Below are 23,981 nucleotides of genomic sequence, written 5' to 3' on the forward strand. Positions count from 1 at the left end.
AATATAGTTTAACTTGACCAGCAGCAGTGACAGAGAGGGGGTCAAAGGTCAGATGGGACAATAGCAGGAAGCAGGCAAGTGCTGACAGTAAATAGTTTAAATACTTTCCGACCTTACTGAGCTTCATAACAAGTAGCATCATGTCGTGTCATCACTTTGGACCAACTGTGGACACGTTGCTGCCCCCCACCTTTTCATGGATCATCAATAATTCTTCATTCAGGATTTTTGGAAGGCCAGTTAAGAATCTTTTGCAATGTGTCATTGTCCGTGACAATCACACTGTGTGAATCAGAAGCCTTGCTAAATCTTATTGGTAGAGGAATCAAACCTAAGGCCCTTTGGTTACAGGCCTGAACATTATTCTGACCTGAACACATCAACAGCAGTGCAATTCCAACACCATACACCGGTATGTATCTCCAACTCACAAACACGTCCCTAGTCACCTTCGTCATCGAAAAGACACTTTCTCCTTGTCACTAGACGACTGCGAGATTCACGGACACGCCCAACGTCACAACAATGTCTTTATTATGAACGTACGTGTGTGGTCTAAATAAACAGAAAGACAAAGAAAAACAGTAAGTGGTGCATTCAAGTATGCTCGGAAATCCCAGAAAATACAGTCGTCCCTTGCAATGTGTTTTTCAGAAATTAATTAATAAATAAAGGATGGCTGTTTTGCGATAGACCATCGTCTATTATTTCACAACATATTGAATTGCAAGTGATACGTAGTGTTCCGGTCACTGGGCAGCAGTAATGACACAAAACATTTTAAGACATTACCTTACATTACCTTAACACTGCATGAAGTCATGAAGTCAGCCATAGCATGTCCAAAATGATAGAGTGAAATAAGTGGAAGTGGTAAGTTTTTGGCTTGAAGTCTTGAATTTAGAAAGACATTCGAGGTTAACTGGTTAGCTTGCAGGCTCGCTAGCTAGCAGCCATTTATTAAAATTGAATCCTTTAACGCAGTCGGGTCTGGAACCAATTAACCGCTAAAAACGAGGGACCACTGTACACTCAAAATGTGGATTACACTTAAATGACGTGGTGTCTTGCAAGCCCTCATTGCTCGTAATAACACAGTTAAAGTGTGATTCAAATGTTCTGATAGTGAGTGAGACAAAAAGCACTTCGAAAAAGGAATTTATTGAAAACAACCATTAAACTGAAATAGTTTAAGACCACCGCTCAAAAAATAACAAAAAACTCTCCAAACAAGAACAAAAAATGATCTCAGTAGGACTCAGTAATGAGTAGCTCCACCGTTCTAATTAATCACTTCAAAAATTGGTTTGGGCATGCTTGATGCGAGTGTTTCCAGGAGGCTAGTGGGAACATTGCTCCAAGTGGGGCCTTAATGTAGGTGGAAGACGGCCCTGTGTCTTGATGGACAGCCAATTGGATCCTCCGGCTCAGCGCAGGTGTGATTTTTTTTGGGTCTACCACTTGACTTTTTTGTTCCATAATGCTCAGGATCTTTCAAAAAATGTAGAATGACTGTCTTAGTGCGCCCAACCTCAGCAGCAATGGTACGCTGCGAGAGGCCTTGCTTATGCAGCTCCACAATCCGACCACGTTCAAAAAGAGAAAGCTTCTTAGCTTTAGCCATCAGGAGGGCATGACAGTGTGAATGCCTGACAGAAAATTATATAGATATATAGATATAATATACAGTATATTAAAAGCAGCAAGATACATAAATTTTAATGAAATTAAATATTGCAAAGCCATTTCTTTGCCTCCAGCATGTTGGGAACATTAATCATTTGAATATTTGTCTCAAAAGGGGTCTCCTCACTTTTACATTTGAGGCCAAAAATATGACACTTCTGGGACTCCTTGCTGGCAATGTCCCTCAAGCAAGGTAGTAGTTGGGCAGTTACGGTTGAGCCCTATGAATTCCGCCTAACAACAAGTGTTAGCTCAATTGTTTTGCTAAAACTTCATTTATGAAGGATTGTAATGAATAAAAGACAAATGATGTCAGTGTAATTTACAACAAGGCCTTTGGATGTGAAAGTGGAAGAATGCGCTTCTGAAGTCAAACAAAACATCATGCGTTATGTCCCGCGAGACTTCCGCAAACCTTGTGAGAATATCTAATGCATTATCCATCAGTGTTTTACTACTATTAATCAGTGACGTGCAATCAGGGGAGTTATATAATATTAATATTTGTCAATTGAACTGTAATATAAATGTATGAAATGCATGAAACTGCTCAATTTACAGATTTCCTGATCAAATACAGGGAAGAAGCCTAAGGAGAGGCCACCATGAGTGCAGCTTCTCGGCTTAGTGCGCAAGCCCTGCCTACTGTCTGAGTGCACACTGAGTTGGCTCATGGTGCCTACCAGTTTCTGCTTGTCAGCATGTGGCCAATAATACAGTATAATGTTGCAGAACCATTTATTATACACCATAACTTTACACAGCCTGTGCAATGTCTATAATGTAAGTACGAAGTAATAATTCTTGCTAATCAGACAATAAAATACATAGAAATGTCATACAGGAGGCATTTGCAGTACTGCTGCATCCTAAGGGGTCAGGTGTTCATGAGCTGGAAGGTGCTTGTCACAGACATCCTTCCACAGAGGAAAAGTCAGCATTTTTTTCCTAATAGCACTAGCTATAGCACTAGATATCAGGAAAAAAGCTAGCTTGCAGAAGAGTGTTGTAATGCATTCAGTATATTTTTATGCTCTGCTGAATGAATGAATGAATTTGCCTGCCAAGACGGAGCATATACCCAAACGCACTCACCAGGAGGTGGTCAGATTTTACCAGAACTTTACCTGGAGAAGTAAAGACTGCATTTACTTCATATACAGATAAAAGGTAAGAACAAAAATGTTTTTCAGTTCATTAAAAAAAAAATGGGTCTAAGTATCTGAAAACATTTTTTTAAACCAAGTGAATTATTCTCTTTTTTGTTATCCTCTCAATGAGCAACCTGCATTAACATTAAAAGGAGTCAGTGCCCCACCACACGTCACTGCTACCAAGACACTTAATAACTAATACTATAAATAGGCCACTCGGTGAGCGTATCGCTCGGAAAACACCTGTTTTTTCACCTTTACCTGTCAGGTGTGAGTTATTTTACTTTAGTTTTGTTCTACAGTAGTGCTTAACTTCTACACTTGTATGACAGTTAAGAATGAAAACACTCCCTGTACATTTAATCAAAGGTTTTATGATGGCCACAGTTTGACCCTGGAACAGATTACTATTTTCATTATTTCATATGGGAAAAAATGTATCTTAATCCCAACAAATCTGGGGTTTACTAGCCTTGTCTTGAACCATTTTGAATTAAAACATTTCTTGGGAGGTGATACAATAAAGGTTGTGGGCCTAATGCTGCCTCTCAGCAGGCTTCTAGAGGTTATAAGGACATGTTGACCTTTCATCAGAGACAACACCACCTCTAATGTATGGCTTTGAATCTTCACTGTTCTGTAAGGACGAGCTGAAGATCTGAGTTGGCTTGCCGGTCACACTGAGATGGCAGTTGACTCAGAAAGATGGTCTTCGGGTGAATCTTTCAGTGTCGGCCTTCATCACACGTGTTATTGTGCCTTATCTGCTGACCCTGCAGGCGACTGTTGCCGTGATAAAGCTCTATCAGAGGTTTGTGGTGCCTTGAGGCTGTCTGATCAACCACAAGAAATGCAAGTACAGTGATACACGTTTGACGCCTCGATAATGTATCACTGGCCTGTTGCGTAATGGAATCCACACACAAAGACCATGAAAAAGTTATGAAAACATCAATAGAGGGGGCTGAAGGTAGCGAGGGTGTCCCGGTGACCATCTTACCCTCACAAAAGGTCTCCATCAGTGCTCTGAGCTCATAAACAGCCGAAGTGACAAGAAAAGGGAAAAGGAAAACATTTTTTTTTTTTTTTTTTTACAACCATTAGCGTCATCCACCCTCTGACCAAAAAGTACATCACACATAATCATGATTCAGCACAATCTCTAACTTAGAAAAGTAAATCTTCAAAACCAACATTTAACACATGACCTACTGGAAGCCGCCAAGCAACTATCACAGGCCACAGAGGACATTTTGCTGAGCAGACACTTCCCGTACAGTATCTCCCGCCTCGGTCTGTGCAAAGTGTCCCTCAGCGGAAACGCACCACCGCTCGATGGCCTGGCCACCGCTGCCGACAGGAAGAGGAGGAAGCGAGAAAGAGCTTAAAAGGTGGCAATGTTGCTGCCCGACTGCAGAGTCATCAAGAGAGCAAGTGCTGATGAGATGTTTTTGTTGTGCATGTGAATTTTGTTTCTTTGGGATGTTTTTGGGGTCCAGTGAAAGACAGCTCATCATTTTATATTATTACTGTCAACATTATGACACAAGGAACCTGACTCAGAATAACAGTACACTGGCATGGAAGTAGGAGTTCAGAACATTCTTCTCCCAGTCCGTTAAAAAAACAAAAAAACAATTCAAAGTACATTTTCAGCAATGTCTAGTAGTCCAACCCGACTCTAAAAATGATGACAGTGGCCATCAAGTGGGGTCAAAACAAAGCAAATTCTTTACAGACTTTAATTTAGTAGTATTCTCCTTGGACAAGTGGTAGAGTAAGGACAATATATAAGGAGTAATATAAAAAGACATTTAAAAATACTCAATGATAACATAACACACTGTCATGTTGTGAAAAATAATAATAAAACAACCAGACCTTCACAATTACTACAAAACTTTCCTCAGATTCAGACACTGGCCACATCATTAGAAACACTGATTCCCAATACACCAGCTGTATCAACAATTCGAATTATGTTGAGTTTCGATTGACACAGACGGGTTATTATTTAAGAGCCGTAGAGTTGTGCAAGCACAATAATACAAATATTGTTACAATCTGAGCATTAATATCCTCTTCAAGATATATGACTTCATATGGCTCTCATGAGTTGGTGCACGTAATGACATGGCTATTGAGTGTATGTGGTTTGAATATCCATAAAAAGCTTCTTTTTGTTGTTCAAGAAACGCTTCATTTCTCAGAATGTGCAGAGAATCAAATGCTCTTGGCCGAGCACCGTGTGTATGTTAGAATAGTGGTCTGACCAATATCACACATGTAAATTGTATGAAAGTAGTTTTTGGTTCTAACTTTACATAATGTAAATAAAGCAGACTGCTTATGCAGACTGCTATAGGCTAACTAGCATATTTTCAATCCCACTAAAAACAGATTAAATATTCATGTCTATTAAAAAGCCAGTCCATCTTTGTGAATGACCTAAAAATGACAAAAGAGCACATCTGAGTGCAAGAAGCTGTGCAGTAAATGCAGTCTCTCAAGTTGTGCTGCAATAGTGCCAGTCTGAGTCTGCTGCATGCAAGTCCCTCTTCCCCCCCCAAAGGCACTCGCCGAATGGTGGGTGGGCAGAGCCCAATGTCTTTTAAAAAGCACAACTTGGCACCTGCATGGCTTGATTGCCTGTGCAGACAACTTCCCTTTTCTTCTTAAGTCCCTTTCTCATGCTCACTGAAAGATTTTTAAAAAAAGGTGCGTGAATTGCTCGACTGAAAGCGTGGATGCGGTCACGCACCCATGAAAAGCTCAAATTGAGGTGCACAGTATTGTCTAACTAAAAGAAAACACTCATGGCAGCTCTCATCCCATAGCAAATGTGCACATGCATGCTTTTGGTGTGTTCCTGATGCTAAGCTAACTCTCACAAGGAGGTGATCAAGACAAAAGAAAATCACCTTTATACACTCAGCACTGGGGTGTGTGGGTTTTGATCATTCATTCAAAGCATTCTCTTTTCTTCAAATTCTTTCATCATGTTTGAGGAGTGTCACGGAATGCTGGTCTTTCTTTGCGTCACATCTCCATGGCAACAAGCTCCTCGTTGGACCATTCACAGAAGTCGTGAGTGAGCCAAATAGCTTTGAATGGAGCTGTGAGCAGCAAGAAGTCGATTTCCGTCATTATCTGGGTGAAACAACGTCTTGTCCTGCCTAAAAGGTGGTCACTGCCTGGTTACCCACACTGCAATCAGCCAGTGAGCTCCACAGGAAGCTCTCGACTGCACAACGCCTCCCACTGGCGAGCCAGGAGCGAGATCAGTCTCTCTCTGCTCTCGGCTCCCGGGACAAAGACGCACCACTGCACCTCACCCTCGGCTCCCCCGCTGACGCCCCCGCAAGGCAGCGGCTCATCCCCTTCAACAGCAAAGTGGTCCATGGTGAGGTGGCAGAGCAGGTCTGGGCCTGGTAGGTCGTCAAACACCAAGGTTAGAGCCTGAGGGTACGTTTGGTAACCAAGCAGTATCCGGTCCAAGTCCCGGATCCTCCGAGCTTCACGGAGCTGATACCGTTCTCTGCAGAAGAGCATGAGGAGGGTGACTTTGCTGGATTGCTGGTCTTTTGGATCAGTCATCTCCACTGTTCACTCAATTCCTCTTTCAGCATTTGCTACAAACTACTACTAGTTTACACGGTGTAACAGGAAATAACCAGTAAATGTTGTCAAAAAGGGACGGGGCTTCCTGCATACTCACCTGGAGGGTGGCTCTTTGGCAAAGTCCGGAAGAGGATAGCTGACATAGTCTTCATCCAACAGGAAGACGTCCGTACTGGTTAGAATCAGAGTCCGAGGCTGGAGAACAGGTGAGTGGGCGGAGCCAGGTAATGAGGAGGAACCTGTGAGGGAAGCACCCTGGTCGTTAGGCATCTGGACCTGCAAGGAGAGAACATACAGCAGGTAAAATTAAATTAAAACATTGGAACAACTAGGTCAAACAAGATGAGTTTGAGAATAATAATGGATTAAATTTTACATAGCAAATTTCAAGGTACCCAAAGCACTTCACAGTGAAGTGAGCCCATTATTCATTCACTCCTCAATCACACACTGGTGGGGTAAACTACATCTGTATACACAGCTGCCCTGGGGTTGACTGATGGAAACATTGCTGCCAATTCGGCCTACGGCCGCTCCAGCCATCACCAAACATTCATTCAGTGCATTCACACTCATACATCAGTGTGGGCAGCATTGGAGGCAAGGTGGGTAGAGTGTCTTGCCCAGGGACACAACAACAGTGAGTGGGACAAACATTGAAACAAAACTCGTCTAAATTAGTCTAATCTGTTTCTGAATATCTTTTCAATGATTTTGGAAAAATGTGGCAATAAAGAAACCGGTCACTAGTTTGTAAATTAATGTTTGTCTCCAGTTTTAAAAATTGGTACAACTTTAGCTATTTTCATTGTTTAGAAATCTACCTGTTTGAAATGATAAATTACCAATGTAAAGTACGTCAATGGTTCTGCGATCTTTTTACCGTTTCTTTTTTGTCGTCTTCATTTCAATTACATTACCATCAGTCAATATTTTTGGTTTACATTTGTTGACAATATCAATCACTTCCTCTTTTGCCACACTCGTGAGGAACATGGAGCTGGGATTCCCGTCTATACTTTCATTATCTTCCTCCACTGACAAGGAATTTGGGATCCTTTCTTCCACACTTGGTCCAATATTTACCAAGTAGTTACTGAACCTTTCAACGACCTCCCTACATTATAATTTTTGGCCTTTCCATCTATAAAACACAGAGTGTAATCTGCTTTCTTGGAACCATTCCTGGTGATACTGTTTAGGATACTCCAAGTTGCTCTAATGTTTTTGTTCTTGTCTACCAATTGGCTATAGTGTTGTTTCTTACACACTCTTAAAATGTTTGTTAACATGTTTTTCTATGTCTTGTAGTTAATTTCTGCTTCTTTATTTTTTGTATCATAACTCTCCTCTGCGTTGAGTTTCTTCTTACTTTTGTAGTCCCTTTGTCATCCATTGTTGATTTTGCTTATTAGTAAATTGTCTCAATGGATAGTGCTTGTCGTAGAGCTTCCAGTAAATATTTAGTAAGTGTTCATGTGCTTCATCCTACACACACACTATCAACTTTGTTCTTACTTCCACAAGCATTAATATTTTTTTATGTACATCGTCTTTGAAATGTCTTTTTGTCCTTCATATTTCTCTCCCTTCAGTAGTTGATGAAATTGGAAGATGGTCATGGATATCATTACTTAGCAGACCACCTGTTGTGTTATTATCAAAAACATGAGTGAATATATTATTAATTACCTAGGCTCAGTGGTCTGTTATTCTGCCTGGTCTTGTGAATTTGGGATTTTACTCATGCTATATACTGTGTCTATGAAGTTATCTATTGTCTTTTGCTTATTTGGATTCAAAAAGATAGTGAAGTCCCCACAGAAGATGATTATTTTTTGGCTGATACCTCTGAAGGTTGCCTTGATCCAGTCCTCAAACATTTCAATACTTGACTTGAGTGTGTATATAAACAACTCAGTAATACATTTTTCCTTTTTTCATTATACATTGTAAATTGTTATCAATTGCAAATGACATGTTCTTTACCACTGTAGTTCAGAGCCCACGTACATAGCCACTCCTCCTCCACTTTTATTATAAGATTCCTGTTGATGTAGTTCATTTCATATCCTTCAAATCCATGTCTTTCTCAGCATCAATCCAAGTTTTGAGATTGAGATTACTTTGAAGAGTTCCATGAATTGACTCAGATACTGTCTGACGTTATTGTAGTTTTCGTACACGCCTTTGCTATTGGTTAATGTAGTTAAAAAGGCAGTAAAAGCAAAACCTTTCCAATTCCAGATCTTCCTGTCCTGGAAACGTTTGTGTTATATTGTGAATGTCATGGAATGTAGATAAATAAGTTCCTAATTCCAGTACTTCTTGTTGAAGTACTTGCATTGTACTTGCAGGCCCTTGCATTGTGCTGGTGATGTCAAATGTTTTAATGAGTGTAATTGTTCCAACTGCATCATTCTTTGCGAGTTGCATACTTAATTTTCCTTGTTGTCATGGTAATGTGATCTTTAGTATTTATCCTGGTCCTTGATGACTTTGACAAGAGGGCACTCTGGTCCTCCGTTTAGTTTGATGTACATTTTGCAGTTGGTGCTCCAAGTGCCTTGAATTTTCCCCTGCTTCCTTAAGTCGTGCGCCTTCTTGGCGAAGTCAGCATTGCATTTTGTCAGATGCTCATTCATGTAGATGTTTGTACCTTTCAGCTTCTTTCATGTCATGGCACTGTACAATGCGACTTCCTGCTAACCAAGCGTGTGTATGTCTCTGTTGGATGTGGCCTTGTTTACGGAAGTAATCTGGCCCTAAAAATTCCACGGCTATATCATATTGCTTTTTGCGTGGTATTGTTGCTAGGCAATCATTCACCGCTTCAGCAGTTAGATTAACATGCTAGCAGCTGTCGGCACTTATAGCTTGTTTATTTCAATGACTCTGTACTTCTCGCCGGTCAAGTTCAAGTCGGGGAGCAAGCTGTTCTCGTCTTGTGATCACAAAGTGTGGTCAGGAAAGCACCAAAATAATTCAAAACTCCAGTAACGCGGACCTCTTGCCATGAACGTGACGTTCCAGCAAAGCAAAGGAAAACTCATTTGTCTGCAAATGTCTGAGCATCAAGAACTCACTGAGATCTTATGCAAAACTATGTGGCAGGTCATGAAACTCACCTGAAAGACCAGCAGGTACAGCAGCACATTGAAGGAGCGTGACGATGACGACGCTGTGCTCGCTGGGGTCTTCCTCTCAGCCACGATGAAGGTCAAGTCTCCCATCTCCTCCTCACTGGGATAGATGAACTTCACCTTGCTGCAGTGGACCAGCTCGTAGTTGTGCATCTTACCTGCAGGGGCAGACACATTCACATCAGGTGAAAAATTGAGTGAAGTAATCAGCAATCCTCAGCTTTGATTGGACAATCATTACCTGTGCTTGTGTTGGTAAACTGGGAGTAGAAGTCCTGCTCTGAGGGCTCTGGAGCAGGGAGCTGTTGCCGCAGACTGAGAGCGGACATCAGTTCCTGCAGAAAGACCCCGGTCCCATAAATATCCCTGCTCAGACAGCACACTATGTGCTCGGCTGAACGACCTGCAGACACACAAATACAGAGAGCGGATTCATGATGTTAGCATTCAGCAGTAAGTTGGTGTTGTGCAGGCTTCCAGAGACACTGGTGACCAAGTGTGCATAGACTCACTGACCTACGAGCCTGAAGTACTGATCGAACAATCCCACATTGACAGAAAGCAGCTCAGAGAGTCTGATGATCAGACAGCAGCAAAGACAGACACTAGTGTCTATTTCTGTCACATCCATGGCTGAAAGACAAAAACAGAGAAGGAAGATTCAATCTATGACACTTAAGACTTCCTAAACATGTCATTTTTACTCATTTGACTGAAATATCATGACTTGCACAGCTATACTGCTTGACTCCTGTCTTGTAGGTGGCGATAATGCACATTACAAAGTCTAGCTTTTTTTGGCTGCAGTCCCATATGCTGGCCCTGGTGAGTCACTGCTCAACTTGGCCCAGATGACCAAAAGTGAAATTGCATTCCTCAACACACATTCCTTTATCTGAATAAACACCGATATATAAAGGTTTCTATCTTGGCCCATGTCCAATACTTCTACAAACTTTCATGAACCCTGGTTTATGAACTTCACTTAGTGCCACGAATATTAGCATGTAACATATGCAGAGTGGTGACATATTATTCCAATTGTCGGGGATGATTCTTTTACCTCAAGAATTTGGTGAAAAAAAATTGGTGCGTAATTTTCAGACCAATTGAATGAAATTGGATTACTTTCACGCAGCACACCTGGCGATCTCTCACAGTACACTAACGTGCCAAGGCACAGTTGTTGGCAATCACTGCTCTAGATGAATGATGAGAATTATGAAAGACAAGCTAAGGCTATAACAAGAGGTGATACACATTGCTACCTGGGAGACAGTGGCGTGTGGCAGCAGAGTCTTCCAACAGGAAGTAGATGCTATCAGTGGAGAGCAGCAGGCAGCAGGTGAATTCAGCCTCTGGAGACGTATAGAGGACCACAGACAGCCACAACACTTGTCTCACCTCCTCCCCCTCTGACTAATGGGAGAGGCAAAGAAAATCAATATCAAGACTTGCTTTAATCGTTTGTATTTATTCATTTGATATTGTGAATGCATTCTACCAATGCTATATATTTGTAGAAGTAAGTCAGTAGTTGATCCCCATCAAGCCCAGCCAGGAGCTTCAGCCCTGGAGAAAGACCGGGTGTGAGGTGGGGGGATGGTTGGTTCTCTTCCGGTGGCAGAAAAGGGGAGCTGCAAGAATGGAGTCACGAGGAAGGCAGATGAGAAAGAAGCACCAAATTTTACGCACGCCGGCCTAGAAGTTAGCATATTGGCCACACAGTCAGGAGATCTGAAAGATCTGGATTTGAATCACGGTTAGACATCTGTGTGGCGTTTATATGTTCGCCCTGTGGGTGGGTGGGTTTTCTCCGGGTACTCCGGTTTCCTCCCACATTCCAAAAACATGCATGTTAGGTTAATCGGCGACTCAAAATTCCACAGGTATGAACGTGAGTGTGAATGGTTGGTTGTCTTTATGTGCCTTGCAATTGGCTGGCGACCAGTCCAGGGTGTACACCACCTCTCGCCCAAAGTCAGCTGGGATAAGCTCCAGCATACCCCCGCGACCCTAATTAGGGTTAAGCGGCACAGAAAATGAATTAACTTACCTCTGGGTGTTGTGTGATTTTCTGCTATATGTACAACAGCACTGCTCACTGGTTCTGCAGGGACCTGAGGGAATACACAGGAGTCAAACTAAAGGATAAGATCAATTCAAACCCCTTTGGAAAATTCTGTTTTGTTCTTAGAGTCGATGTTCACCTCTTCCTTGATGTGGCAAACATCTGCAGGAAAGGGGCAACGCCACCATCTTCAGCCCCTCCAGAGTCCCCCTCTGCTGGGCCAGTTCTCCCAGAAAGGCGCTCTTGTCTTGGAACAGGGGAAAAAGTAGCAGCAGCTTCTGACCACCCAACAGCAGCTCCACTATGTGGCTCCACCTACGCACAACGCAACACAAGTCAAACACAGACATGGAAAGGTAACGTTATCCCAAAAGGCGGATCAGTCTCAACAAGGGGTGTTGGAGAAGAGGTTCAGAGGTTGACGAGCATATTTGGAACAGGTTGCATTTGACCTTTAAGTTTTCACCATTTATAATCTCTGTACCTGTAGTGGTGTTGTGGGTCCTGGCAGAACTCGCCTCCTGTTTGAGGAGCTCTCTCATTGGGGTGAAGCACCACTGAGCCAAGGGGCACACGGACCAGCCTGCAACCAGAGGAAGTAGCTAGCTCTCTGAAGTCTATCTTCAGTACCCAGAGGTGTCGGCGAGTGAGGAAGAGGAGAGACGGGCAGGTAGGCCCCTTTGTGTTGGGTAAAATGTCCAACAGTAGTGAGTGTGAGGTGGTCAAGGAAGAGGAGGATAGGAAAACAGTCAGGTAGCCTCCCTGGACTCCCTGACTCTCTTCCAGCTCCCAGGAGTTCAGGAGGGAGTGAGGGAAAAGCTGGGGGGTGATGGGCATCTCTGAGTCAGGCTGACTCTCAACTACCTGATAAACAAGTGACAAGGGAAAATGTTTAGAGTTTACAGTGACATAACTCAGACAAGTGCAGTTACAGGTACCCTCTCTGACCATCAGTCTTTTCAGCTCGGCCGTGGTTCGCTGGAGCTCCTGGGCCTCGGAGAAGAGGTAATAGCGAGTAGGACTGTACTGGAGCCCGAAGGCCAGACAGGAGCCAGGAAGCTCAGCATGCGAGAAGAGCAGGAGTTGAGAGAAACGCAGCAGTAGGTCCAACTGAAGACTGGCCAATACCTCCTCGGTTGAAGGACTCGTGTCTTCATCTGCAAAGTGAAGATGTGACATAGATATTGCCTCCAATGCTTCACAATTTGTTACTGCAAACATTTGATAGATCACAATTAACAGCATTTTTTAGGTGACCAGTGAGTGACTATTGACTTACCTGCAGACCTGGTGTCTTTGATATCGTCTGATAAGTGCAGCAATCCCAGTAGCCGCTCCATCAGCACCAAGCACACCATCTTCTGCTCCACCGCCTCCTCTTCCACCTTGAGACAGTAGCACCACAGGACGCTGCTGACTTGGACCTCCTGTTCCAACTCATCTTCATCACAAGGGTCCGACCGAGGACCACTTGGCCCTGTGGGAGGAGGAGGAGCGAGCGGTGTGGACGAGAGAGAGTCAGACTCCTGAACTGAATCATCCAGTGCCATCTCAAAGTAGCCATCCCCGGAGCCTGGACTGCAATGAGGGAATATTTTGTATTTGCGTATACATAACATAGTCAGGTAAATGTAAAGGTACAAAAACAATATCCGAGAAATAAATATGAAATGGAATGATTCTTTCAACCTGAAGGCCCTAAAATTGATTCCTGAAACACGTCTTGAAGGTTGAATTACCTTGGGGAGCCCACTTCTGTTCCTTCCACATGGGAAGAACTCTCTGTGGATTGACACCACTCATCCTTACTCTCTGTGTCCATCTTTGCCTTCTGCTGCTCCTTCAAGGCATTGCGGAGGCGCTTGGAGAGCAAAGTGATGAAGTGTTGGTTGGTGGAAGTCAGGGAGAGGAGGTGAGGAGCAAGCAGAGGACACCAGGTGGCACTGCAGCTGGAGCAAGTGGTTTCAACTGGTCTGGAGGAAGAAGAGGAGCACATGCAACTGGAAGGCAGAAGGAAGGGGGGGGAAAAAAAAAGCTGCATTCTAGTGGAGAGTGAGGCGAGGATGGATTTTATTTTTGTTACACTATGATGAGATCACACTTATTGGATACTAACCAGACAGTGGCAGTTGTGTTAACAGCTACAGTGGAATCACAGTGTGTGCGTTCAGAGAGGAAGCCAGCAGAATCTCCGTCCTGCAGACAAACATGAATCCAACCCTCAAACGTTGCTGCTCATGCACATTCAGTGTTTTAGATCCATTGCTATGCTTTGACTAAATAATGCTCTGTGCCCAATGAAATATTAATACCGTCTAATGCAAAATTGTAAAAACAACAATGTATTCAACTGTGCACACATTATATATGACTATTATATATGACTAAGCCTAATTGGTTGTCATGGTAATGGGTGAGGTGTCTGACCTGGGTGGTGTCAGCAGATGTGAGGTGTAGGACACTGGGCAGAGCGGCGGTTTCTTCTCGGTTCGTCATTTCTTCAGCTAGAGTTGCACATGAAAAGTTCAAATGTGAGCTGAATTCATTATATGATAGTGATGAAGTCATTCATTGTGTCTTCACATGCAAATGTACAAAAAGATTAACACCAATAATATGTTCAGAACAAGTCCACACCACAGATGAAAGGATAAAGGGGAGTTGAGTGAGAATCTGAAAAAGTGATTGTACTTGAAGTTACCCCAAATTAGGATTTCGACAGTTTAGATTTAGACAGTGTGCCTTCTAAATTACACCTAAAAAAAGAACACTCCTCCATCCGCCAACCCTGCACAGCCTGATTGATAAATACATGATTACCTTGGCTGGCGCAGGCAGCCTGTTGGGCCTGACAGGAAAAGGAAGGTATGGAGGAGGTAAAAGAGGGAGGGGCAACAACAGAGGTGCAGCAAGAGGAAGAGGAGGGGGGAGAGAGGCCAGGAGGTGCAGCAGCAGACAGCCTGGTCTCCTCACTGATCTGACAAGAGGACAGAGAGGAGGAAGCCTTCAGAGAGCAGCCGCCATCCACATCATCAATCAGAAGCTCCCTCAGTCTTCTTTTTGATCAAATGAGGCTTCTTTCCCACAGAGATGATGCATCAGAGACATAACAGTAGATCCAGGCTTTAATCGCTTGTGTCTTTCGCACTTAACCCAGTGAAGCAGGACAGTTCCTTTTTTTCCTCCAAAAAAACCCAAAGCAGCTCATAGGCTACAGTATGTGGTAGATTTCTCTGGTTGGTGGTGTGAGGTTGGAGCAGCTAATCTAAAAGTTGAAAATCTAGCAAACACTTAAAGGAAAACCACTTTTTTTTTTTTTTTTTTTTTTTTTCCCCAATTCTACCCATCATCCACAATCCTTATGGAATACATGAACACACGTCTTACTCTCTTCTGTGGCGTTCTAAAGATATAAAAACAAGATAAATGGAGACAGCTGCACGTAGTGGGACACACCTTTGCCATCGACAAAAAACACAATTAAAACACCTCCAAAAAGGTTTTATGTACATGCTATAACCATGTACATTCATGATAAAATGTAATACTTACAGTATTTTGGTCCTTTTAAACATTACGGGAGCTTTCTTCCTGGGCGCATTGATTTCTCATAGCAACATAGAAACGAATGCTTACACCTAGCATTAACTTTTCCAAACTAAAAAAAAGAACACAGCAGCAGTAGCAGCAGCTCCAATATGTAGCATTATGCTTTGGTAGTGGCCCGAGGCACTGACGCACTGCAGGCGAGTGTGTGGTGAAGCTAGTCGCTAGCCGGTGTGATGTGGCAAGGTATCAATACGGCAGTAACGTAGTTCGATCGGCGTAACAATGATAATAATAATTACAATGTCACAGTAGTTTGGTTAATATGCATGTCACATTACAGTGTTCCCTCGCTCTATCGTAGTTAACTTTTTGCGGATTTGCTGTTTCGCTGAATTTTTTAAGCTTTTATTCATTTTATTTATTTTTTTTTTACAGCGTATGAACGGTGTTACAGGCCGAGCCTGGCCCCTTAAGAAGGATTGCATTGTGGGAAGTTGAGTGTCTATCTCTTCCCTCTCTCTGAGTCTCTCTGCACCACCCACTGTTTTCTGCATCCTGATTGGCTGTAGACCCTTGTCAATCAATCTCCTTCATGCCGCACTGCCGTGTCTCCTTTGTCATCGCTTGCCTGCTTGTAACTGAATATTCGGTTCAAAGGTGGATGACTGCAACAATATGTTTTTACAAGGATACAAAAACGCTACAGTACAGCGGAAGGGCGCCAGGACAAAAGGCACGGTCCCAGGAGTGAAATACGCATGAGTGACTTAATCATTTCTTGAGTCCGACCTGTAGGTTGATCATTGAAATTCAAACGAAGGTGTGTTTAAACAAGAGAGAAATGTCAGAAGTTGTTATTGTCTGTCTGAGAGAAGTGTATAAAGTATATGGTGAGGGGTTTTACAGCCATAAAACATATAACAATTATAAAAAAAATGAAGTTGGCTACTTTGCGGATTTCACTTATTGTGGGCTATTTTGTGAACCTACATATGTATATGCAAATGGAGCGAGTTTTTTTTCAGAATGCTTTACAGGCAGAATAAGTGTTACATGCACTCTTAGATAAGTCTTTTTTAGCTGTTTTTAGATCTTTAGAATGCACAGACAAGAGAAAGATGTGTTCATGTCTCACATAATGATTGTGGATGATGGGCAAAATTCCCCAAAAAAGTACAGTTTTCCTTTAACGGGTTTGTCACACAGAATGACGCTGTGGTAGAAACACAAAAAGAAGATTTAGGTATTAGTAATTTACCTGCCATGTGAATCAGTGTTAATCATGTCAGAATGGCGAGACTACTAGAGCACGTGTCTGGATTAGTAAATGAGGATTATAGTATGAAATCAAGAAAGCATAATAAAACCACCGATAGGACATATCAAAATTCCCTTGGTCTACACGACTACTTGATTTCTTTATAATGCTATCTAATAATGATGCATGTTGCATGACAAACGCTACCTTCTTGTCACTGCTGCTCATCCGGTCTTTGACTTGTTTGGCTTTTTGAATGGCTTTTAATACTTCCACTGTGTCCAACTCCTTCTCTGTTGTCACCTTACTATCCAGACAGATCTGACGTAGAGAGAGCAGGATGATTAAACACACGCACAAACAAAGCCTCATAATAACAGTGCATTAATGACGTCACAAAGAGTGGCAGGAGTGTAGTGACAGTGCAATGGAGAGGTGGTCCTGTACCTCTGCTGCACGGTCTCCAAACTGGGCCAAAACTTTGGTTCTGTAGTCGGGGATGATGCACATGGGGTTGGAGGACAGGTTCAGTTTCTCCAGACACGGCAGAGCACCAATGTTTTTGATCTCCTCCAACTGCACAAACACACACACAATTCTGCACAAACAATCCAAATATATCAACTCTACATTAAAAACTTGAGTAGTCCATAGGGGTGTAAAGATTAATCGATGCATCGATTTATATTCCTACGATCCAACTACATCAATCTGTGTCCAGCAAAGTTTCCATTCAGGACGACATTGATCTAACATCGTTTAAAAGGTAATACATCGATTGAATTGATACTAAGATATAAAGCATTGGATTTAAGCACGCCGCACGGTGGTCTAGTGGTTAGCATGTTGGCCACACAGTAACAGCCTGGAGTTTGCATATTGTCCCCGTGTGTGGGTTTTCTCCGGGTACTCCGTTTCCTCCCACATTCCGTCAGGTTAATTGGTGACTGTACGGTGTGAATGGTTGTTTGTCTATATGTGGCGACCATCCAGGGTGTACCCCGCCTGTCGCCTGAAGTCAGCTGGGACAGCTCCAGCATGCTCCCGCTACCCTAATGAGGAGAAGCTGGATGGATGGATTTAAGCTCAGCAGGCTTTATATGGATGTGTGTTTTTGTTTTTTTAAGCACTGTTAATGATACAAACATTAAACTGTGCAACAGTTCGATTTGGCGTAAGATTCATGCCTGTTGAGTGGAGCGCACAGATGACGTCATGTAAAGGCGACTGTTGTGGTTACCAAGGGTTACAGTGTGGTTCGTTGGAGTCGACACGTCCTCTCCAAAGAGCATGAGTTTGTGAGTTTTTGCCCTGTAAAGACAGACTCTAGTCGCCCTACACCTCAGACGCTACACTCGATTCAGTTTGCCTGTGATGTCATCGCCACGCTTTATACTGGAATAATTAGTTCGGCGTGGGTTGAGGCCGTGACAGCAGCCCGTATTAATGATTGTGGTTCTGTGTGGTGATTGTTGGACTTCAATAAAAAGGCTGTTGCTCCGCCTATTTGGACTGGTGTTTGTGCCGCGCAGAAAGTGTTACAATACTTTATATTTATATAGTGTTGGACCACATCGAGTCACATCAAAAGTTAAGTGCAACTTAAAGCCTTTCAAACCCATGGGATTGGAGCTTCAGGACAAGATAAAAGGTATGGAGGACATAAATTCACTTTAATATCTATCTGCAGATGAAATTTCGTTACAATCTGATGGCGGAAAATATGTTAATTTTCCCCCGGAATTAGGTTGCATTTGATTTAAATAAAATGTGAATGCATTTGCCATTAATTGTTGTTTACTAGTTTTACGTCCATAATGAATTTATACCTGATTCCATTCCAAAAAACAATGGGAATCTAGGAAACTTCACCTGCACTGTCCAGTATCCACGTATTTAGTTCAGAGTCAGACTGGTTGAAATTTTGGCTTAAAAGTTACTGAATCGATTTAAAGTTACTGAATCGTTTCGGATCGGATCGTTCTAAATGAACCAATATTGCTCTGAATCGTACCGGCAACCATGAATCGTAATACTACTAGTCATGTGTTTACTTGTGTTTTGTAGACTATCGAAAGCAGAATTTTAAAAAGCAACATAGAAAACAAGAGCATTTAGTTCATTCTTACCAACTTACAGTATACACAAAGTTTTGGTTTAATAGGCGAGGATTAGTCTACTTATTTGTAGTTGTACTTTTTGAAATGGTAACCTGCAATGGGCAGGGTGGGGGACTACCTGGGCCAGCTGGTTGTGGCTGAGGTCCAAGTTGACCAAAGAGTAGAGTTTGCTGAGGCCCGTCAGTTGGTTCAGCTGATTGCCAGACAAGCTAAGAGTTTTGATGTTGCCCAGACGCGTGTGAGCCGCCTCCAGTATGCGCAGCTTGTTATAGGACAGATCCACATGCACCAGGTTGTACAGGTGCTGCAACCACAGAACAGTTTCTTGATGAGTTAAAAGTGGTTTTATTCTGGCAGTACGTCAGATCCAATTAAGTCACATGAAATCAGAGTCAGTTTGAGTCTAAGTCTACTTGTTAATTATTTCTTCCATCCAGTCAAGTACCTGAAGGTTTTCCACTGAAGAAAGCTGGTTGTGGCTCAGATCAAGAAACTCCACCTTCGGGATAAGTTTCTACATATTGTGAGATATTGAAGAAAATTACAGAAGAGAGACAAAACGCATGTTGCGATTGACTATGGAGGCTGTGTCTCACCACTGACTCGTCGATGGTGCTGATTGCGTTGTGGCTCATGTCCAGCGTGGTCAGGTTTCGCCACAGGGGCACAACAGCGGTCACGGGGCGTCCGGACACCGCCCCCTCTGCTTCCCACTGTGAGAATTCACTCGCTTCTGGGACGAGGATCAGCTGAGGAACATGGCCAACAGGCATTAGTAAGTAAGATACATTATGTTCTACTGTATGTAAACTAATGTCTAAACTGTACCATCATGGTTTCTGTAGAGTGGTGGATATTCAGAGTGGACAGACTTGACCTCAGAGAGGACAAACCTCCAATTTGGTCAGAGTTGCAATCGCTGATCTGAGGACAGCCAGAGACAGATGTCAGACTACACTTCACAGTAGGCATGAATTGTAAATGTGATCAAAATGTCATTCAAAATCAAACTTGAAAAGAGAAGTAGTTACCTCGATCTGCAGCAGTGACTTGAAAAAAGAGAGGTCAAAGGGGAGACTGTTCTCCAGGATGTTACTGGTTCCTACTGGACCTCTGGTGCCGGAGATCTGATCAACAGACGTAAAACCGTGTGAACACAAAGCCACTCTGCTTGTGGGGGGAATACATGACCGTGAACTTCAGGATCAGGATTAAGAGTGGAGCTAAGCGATTGGACCTTGAGGTAGCCCAGCCGACAAGTGAAGTCCAGGATGTGTCCCAGGTCGGTCTTGGCATCCCCGTTGCAGCATGTTGGTTTGGCCTGACGGAGCTGCTGGGAAACAGCGTGAAGCTGCAGAGGACGCAGGGAAAACACCTCGCCAGCTTGCAGCAACTGCTCACCTACACCACAAAGATACACACCCACTTTTTATGATCTTAATACATTTTAATCTCAGCCACAAAAATAAAAGAGTCATGCGTTATGGTTAAATTGCCATATTCAGTTGTTTTGCGGATTGTATGAACACAGATATACTTGTTGGTTTCCACATTATTGTCTAATTCCCAGTCAAAACCTGTGGGGAACAACTGTGTTTGTGTATACATCATCTTAAGCTATTAGCCGTTTACATGCTGTAATAAACAGATTCCTGACCGGATCAATCCTGGTGTTTTAGGTCAACTATTACAAAGGTGATGGTTCTAGTTTGAATGTCCCACAAACGCAATATTTCAAATTATTTCTCTGATTTCTCTTATGCTATGCAAACATAGTGACAGACAGAACAAGCCGAACAAAACAAAACCACAAAAAGCAAGCACTCGGCTGCAGGAGCTTGATGGTTGCAGAAACTTAAGACAAGAGGAATGGAAACCTTGATGAAACAACTGCTCGGCCAGTGCCGCCGTGATGCCGTTGATCTCCTGAAAGAGGAAAAACAGCCTGGTGACAATGTGTTTGCGATAAATGAATAATCACTTTATACACAATTGTATTCTATTAGCGAGACAAAAAAAAATGAGTACAGTAACCATTGTCAATGAAGGACTGGGCTAAGACTGACAGGTAGACATGAGGGATCTTACAATAGTCTTCTGCCACAGTGACAAAACATCCAAACATTTTGACTTGCAGTGCTTTGGGGGCACTGACAGTTTATATCGGAAAGAAATTTAGTTTTGACACATGAGTAAAGTATTTTGGTGTAGGTATGAGTTTTTGCAGGTGAACCATGGTGTTGTGCTGAACCATCCAAGTTATTTTGCTAAAAGAACCAAGAGTATTGAGAACTGTTATGTTTTGTTTCTGCCATATAGAGGGATGCAAGTGTCATTGATATCTATATCCACCTCCTTTGATTGTAGAAAGTTGGCAATCTGATGGTTTGTTGAAGGAACAGCTATTCCATCTGGTTCTCCTACGTTTTGGACAACCCAATATTTTGACCTTGGTGTAATTCGGAGCCCTGCGAGGATCACATCCTTCATTCATGCATTCCGATTCACCTCATCAATTAAATTTGTCATTTGCTCAGTGATATTTTCCTTTGCTTCTTTCTCTTCAAGAGTGGTGCGAAAGGCAGCATTATCCTCCAGTAGTGCCTCGATATCATCCTGTGGAACGTTGATATCATTGAATAATCCTTTATTTTCTTCCATAGGGTTTTTAACCTCCTACAGAGCAGCACGCAAGGCAGCATTATCTTCCAACAGTGCCTTGATATCATTCTGTAGAACCCTGACATCCTTGCATAAAGCTCTATTTTCTTCCACAGTGTTTATAGCCTACTTAAGAGCAGCACGCAAGGCAGCATTGTCTTCCAATAATGCCTTGCTATTGTCCTGCAGAACCTTGATATCATTGTATAATGCTCTATTTTCTTCCATAGGACACAAGGCAGAGCACAAGGCAGTGTTTTCATCTTGCAACTCCTCAATTTCCTCTCTTAGTGCCTTGGTATCCTTGCTTAGTGCTCTATTTTCCTCCATAATGTTTATGACATCACCATGGACCCCAAGGATCATTTTGATGAGGTTGTCGCTCTTTGATTGTACATATTGAATCTGTGATTGCAGACACCTGTCGCTTTGTTTGTGATTGCAGACACCTACATTGGCACTCTGTGCTGCAGTACACTCTTGTGTCTCATTCATCTCCTTCTTCAAGGCGTGTAATATCACATTTTTGCTCTCAAGAATATCTTCTGGGCCAGGAGGTGGGGAAGGTGGGGGAAACCTCTCATTCATCTTCTCCTCCAAGGCGTGTGAAAATATCCAATTTTGGTTCCCGAGAATATTTTCCAATTCTGAAACTGTTCTTACAGCCAGACTGACACTATTTCTGATATTGAATTAGTATTTCCAGGGCCAGTATCATTTCGCTTTTTTTGGCATTGATGCTAGGCAACCGCTTTCAACTTCAGAACTTAGCCAGGTAGCTTCACTTGCTATCAAGAGTTAAGGTTGAGGGAGTCAGCAACCAGTTGTGATCTTGTGTTCGGGAATCGGTCGGGAAAGCGCCAAAATAGTTCACATTTTTAGTATCGTCAGCCTATGAGCCAAAGCAACTTAGAAGGACCTTTGCATTTTGGTGGCACTGACTATTTACATGGGAAAGAAATTACCTTTGAAGCCTAAGTGCACAGTTTTGGGAGAGATGAGCTTTTGCAAGTGAGCTATGGCGTTGTGCTCAACTGTAAGACTGTTGTCGCCAAAAGATCTTTAGACTTTTGAGACTGTAATTTCTGTTTCAAGAAATACGCCAAATCAATGGAGAAAACCTGTAATGAGAGTTACATTGCGGTTCTTGATATTGTGGTGGTCAGGGTTCTCAGACTTAAATTGTCAATAATGTTCACATGCTGCATAGCACAGATCACATGAAGATGATTATTTACTGCCCTGAGGACTTCGGCAACACTGGCCTACTGTTGTACTGACATGGTCATGAGATAAACTAGTGGTCTTACAACAGTGTCGATTAGACACTTAGCACAATTCACTCCATACAGCAAAACACCATAATTTCCTACACAGTGCCTTTCTATCAGAGACCATGTTTCTTGTTTAAAGAATGTTGCAACTAAACAGTCTATGCGTCTGTGTAGACTCTCAGTCGTACAGGAGTTGTCCATTGAGGGAAAGGCTTCTTGAGACGTCAGCTGTACTTCTGTGAAGAAGGTGTCGGACGTCTCAAGAAGCCTTTCCCTCGATAAACAGTCTATGATATACTTTTAACACCAGTCTTGTGTCCAATCAATATAGGCTGAAGTTGAATGCTGCGGCGCACTCACGTAAAGGTTAAAGTGCAGGAAAGTGGCGAGTGCAGTGGGCGTGGACTGTGGGAACTGCTGGAGTAGCGTCTGCAGGTAGAGCTCCAGATCTTTCTGACGACGCTCCACCAGACTCTTAGAATTCTTGCCCAGCATCTTCTTGGGGGGGAGCAGCCGTCGGTCTACTTTATTCTCTGCTGTCAACTAGAAGGAACACACAAAACCATGATCATAATATGAATACAATGACCTGGATGAATGAGAATACAGTATTCACAGCCATGATCATAATAGTTCACGTTCCAGCGCTTATCTGTCCTGAAATAAAGAGGCAGTGAACATTAACATTCTTCTCTGAAAGAGCCTGTTGTTGAAGCATTCGGGTGTTATTTTGGAAGACTGTTTTCAAAAGTGACCTGACCAGCATGAGTGACGTCCCTTGCTAACATGTTTACCTTCTCGTGGAGGTCGTGGAAGTCACTGTAGCGATGCTTCACCGTCCATCTATGCTCTCCATCCATCACCTCAATGATGTAGACCTGAAACACCAAATACAGCTAACCTGAAGCAGGGCTAAAACATTGTTGCATGTTGAGAGGTTCACTTTGTTGAAAGTCATTTTTAACTATGTAAACCATGTATCTCTGTTGTTGTTTATTGTGTGACAGCTTGCTAGTTAGCAGTTAGCTTGTGTATTCCTGTCGTGTTTTAGTGACAAAATGTTTGACGCACGAATAATAACCACTGGAAGATTTCAACATGAGCGATTAAACATGATCGACAATATCTCGCCGACACAATAAAGTAGGCTAGTTACAAGCTAGGCTAACAGGCGAAGCAGAGCTGAATCTGAGCCTAGCTTACCGTGTAGTTTTCCACCAACTCCGAGCCGACAACACACACGTTTCTCTCCGGTAGCTCCTCTGTAAACGACACAGGCTCCATGATCGGATCGGGACACGGAATATGATTTGTCAGTCTTTAAAAAGCATCATTCAAAACGGCTTTCTGTGATGTAGGGTGTCTTTCCGTTGGCAGTCTATCGCCATTTAATTTGTTGTCACGCCAAGCAGCTGACTCTTTGAACTGAAAAACTTTATTAGCA

At 42.8% G+C, this 23,981-nt stretch overlaps 1 protein-coding gene across 5 annotated transcripts; it reads right to left on the reverse strand.

The window, feature by feature from the left end:
- Positions 1-1,263: 1,263 nt before the first annotated feature.
- nisch (nischarin) lies at positions 1,264-23,952 on the reverse strand. Of its 5 annotated transcripts, XM_054785165.1 has the most exons (28): positions 23,741-23,952; positions 23,332-23,415; positions 22,898-23,080; positions 20,480-20,528; positions 19,840-20,003; positions 19,634-19,729; positions 19,431-19,526; positions 19,199-19,351; positions 19,048-19,116; positions 18,721-18,906; positions 16,930-17,058; positions 16,690-16,803; positions 14,496-14,652; positions 14,103-14,179; positions 13,792-13,871; positions 13,415-13,675; positions 12,955-13,253; positions 12,624-12,832; positions 12,160-12,539; positions 11,815-11,990; positions 11,661-11,724; positions 11,109-11,241; positions 10,873-11,023; positions 10,121-10,237; positions 9,846-10,007; positions 9,590-9,762; positions 6,559-6,737; positions 1,264-6,378 (listed from the first exon to the last, which is right to left on the reverse strand). In XM_054785165.1, exons 1-28 carry the CDS (start codon positions 23,819-23,821, stop codon positions 6,054-6,056), a joined length of 4,347 nt encoding a protein of 1,448 aa, XP_054641140.1. In that variant the 5' UTR covers positions 23,822-23,952; the 3' UTR covers positions 1,264-6,053. The 5 variants fall into 5 exon arrangements, 4 of the variants coding, with proteins under 4 accessions (XP_054641140.1, XP_054641141.1, XP_054641142.1 ...); XM_054785166.1 differs by lacking the exons at positions 1,264-6,378; positions 6,559-6,737; positions 9,590-9,762; ... (6 more) ...; positions 12,160-12,539; positions 12,624-12,832 and having other exon boundaries at positions 12,964-13,152; XM_054785167.1 differs by lacking the exons at positions 1,264-6,378; positions 6,559-6,737; positions 9,590-9,762; ... (7 more) ...; positions 12,624-12,832; positions 12,955-13,253 and having other exon boundaries at positions 13,524-13,717.
- Positions 23,953-23,981: the final 29 nt, after the last annotated feature.

The sequence above is a fragment of the Dunckerocampus dactyliophorus genome, chromosome 8 (genome assembly GCF_027744805.1).
Source record: "Dunckerocampus dactyliophorus isolate RoL2022-P2 chromosome 8, RoL_Ddac_1.1, whole genome shotgun sequence".
Lineage (NCBI taxonomy): Eukaryota > Metazoa > Chordata > Actinopteri > Syngnathiformes > Syngnathidae > Dunckerocampus > Dunckerocampus dactyliophorus.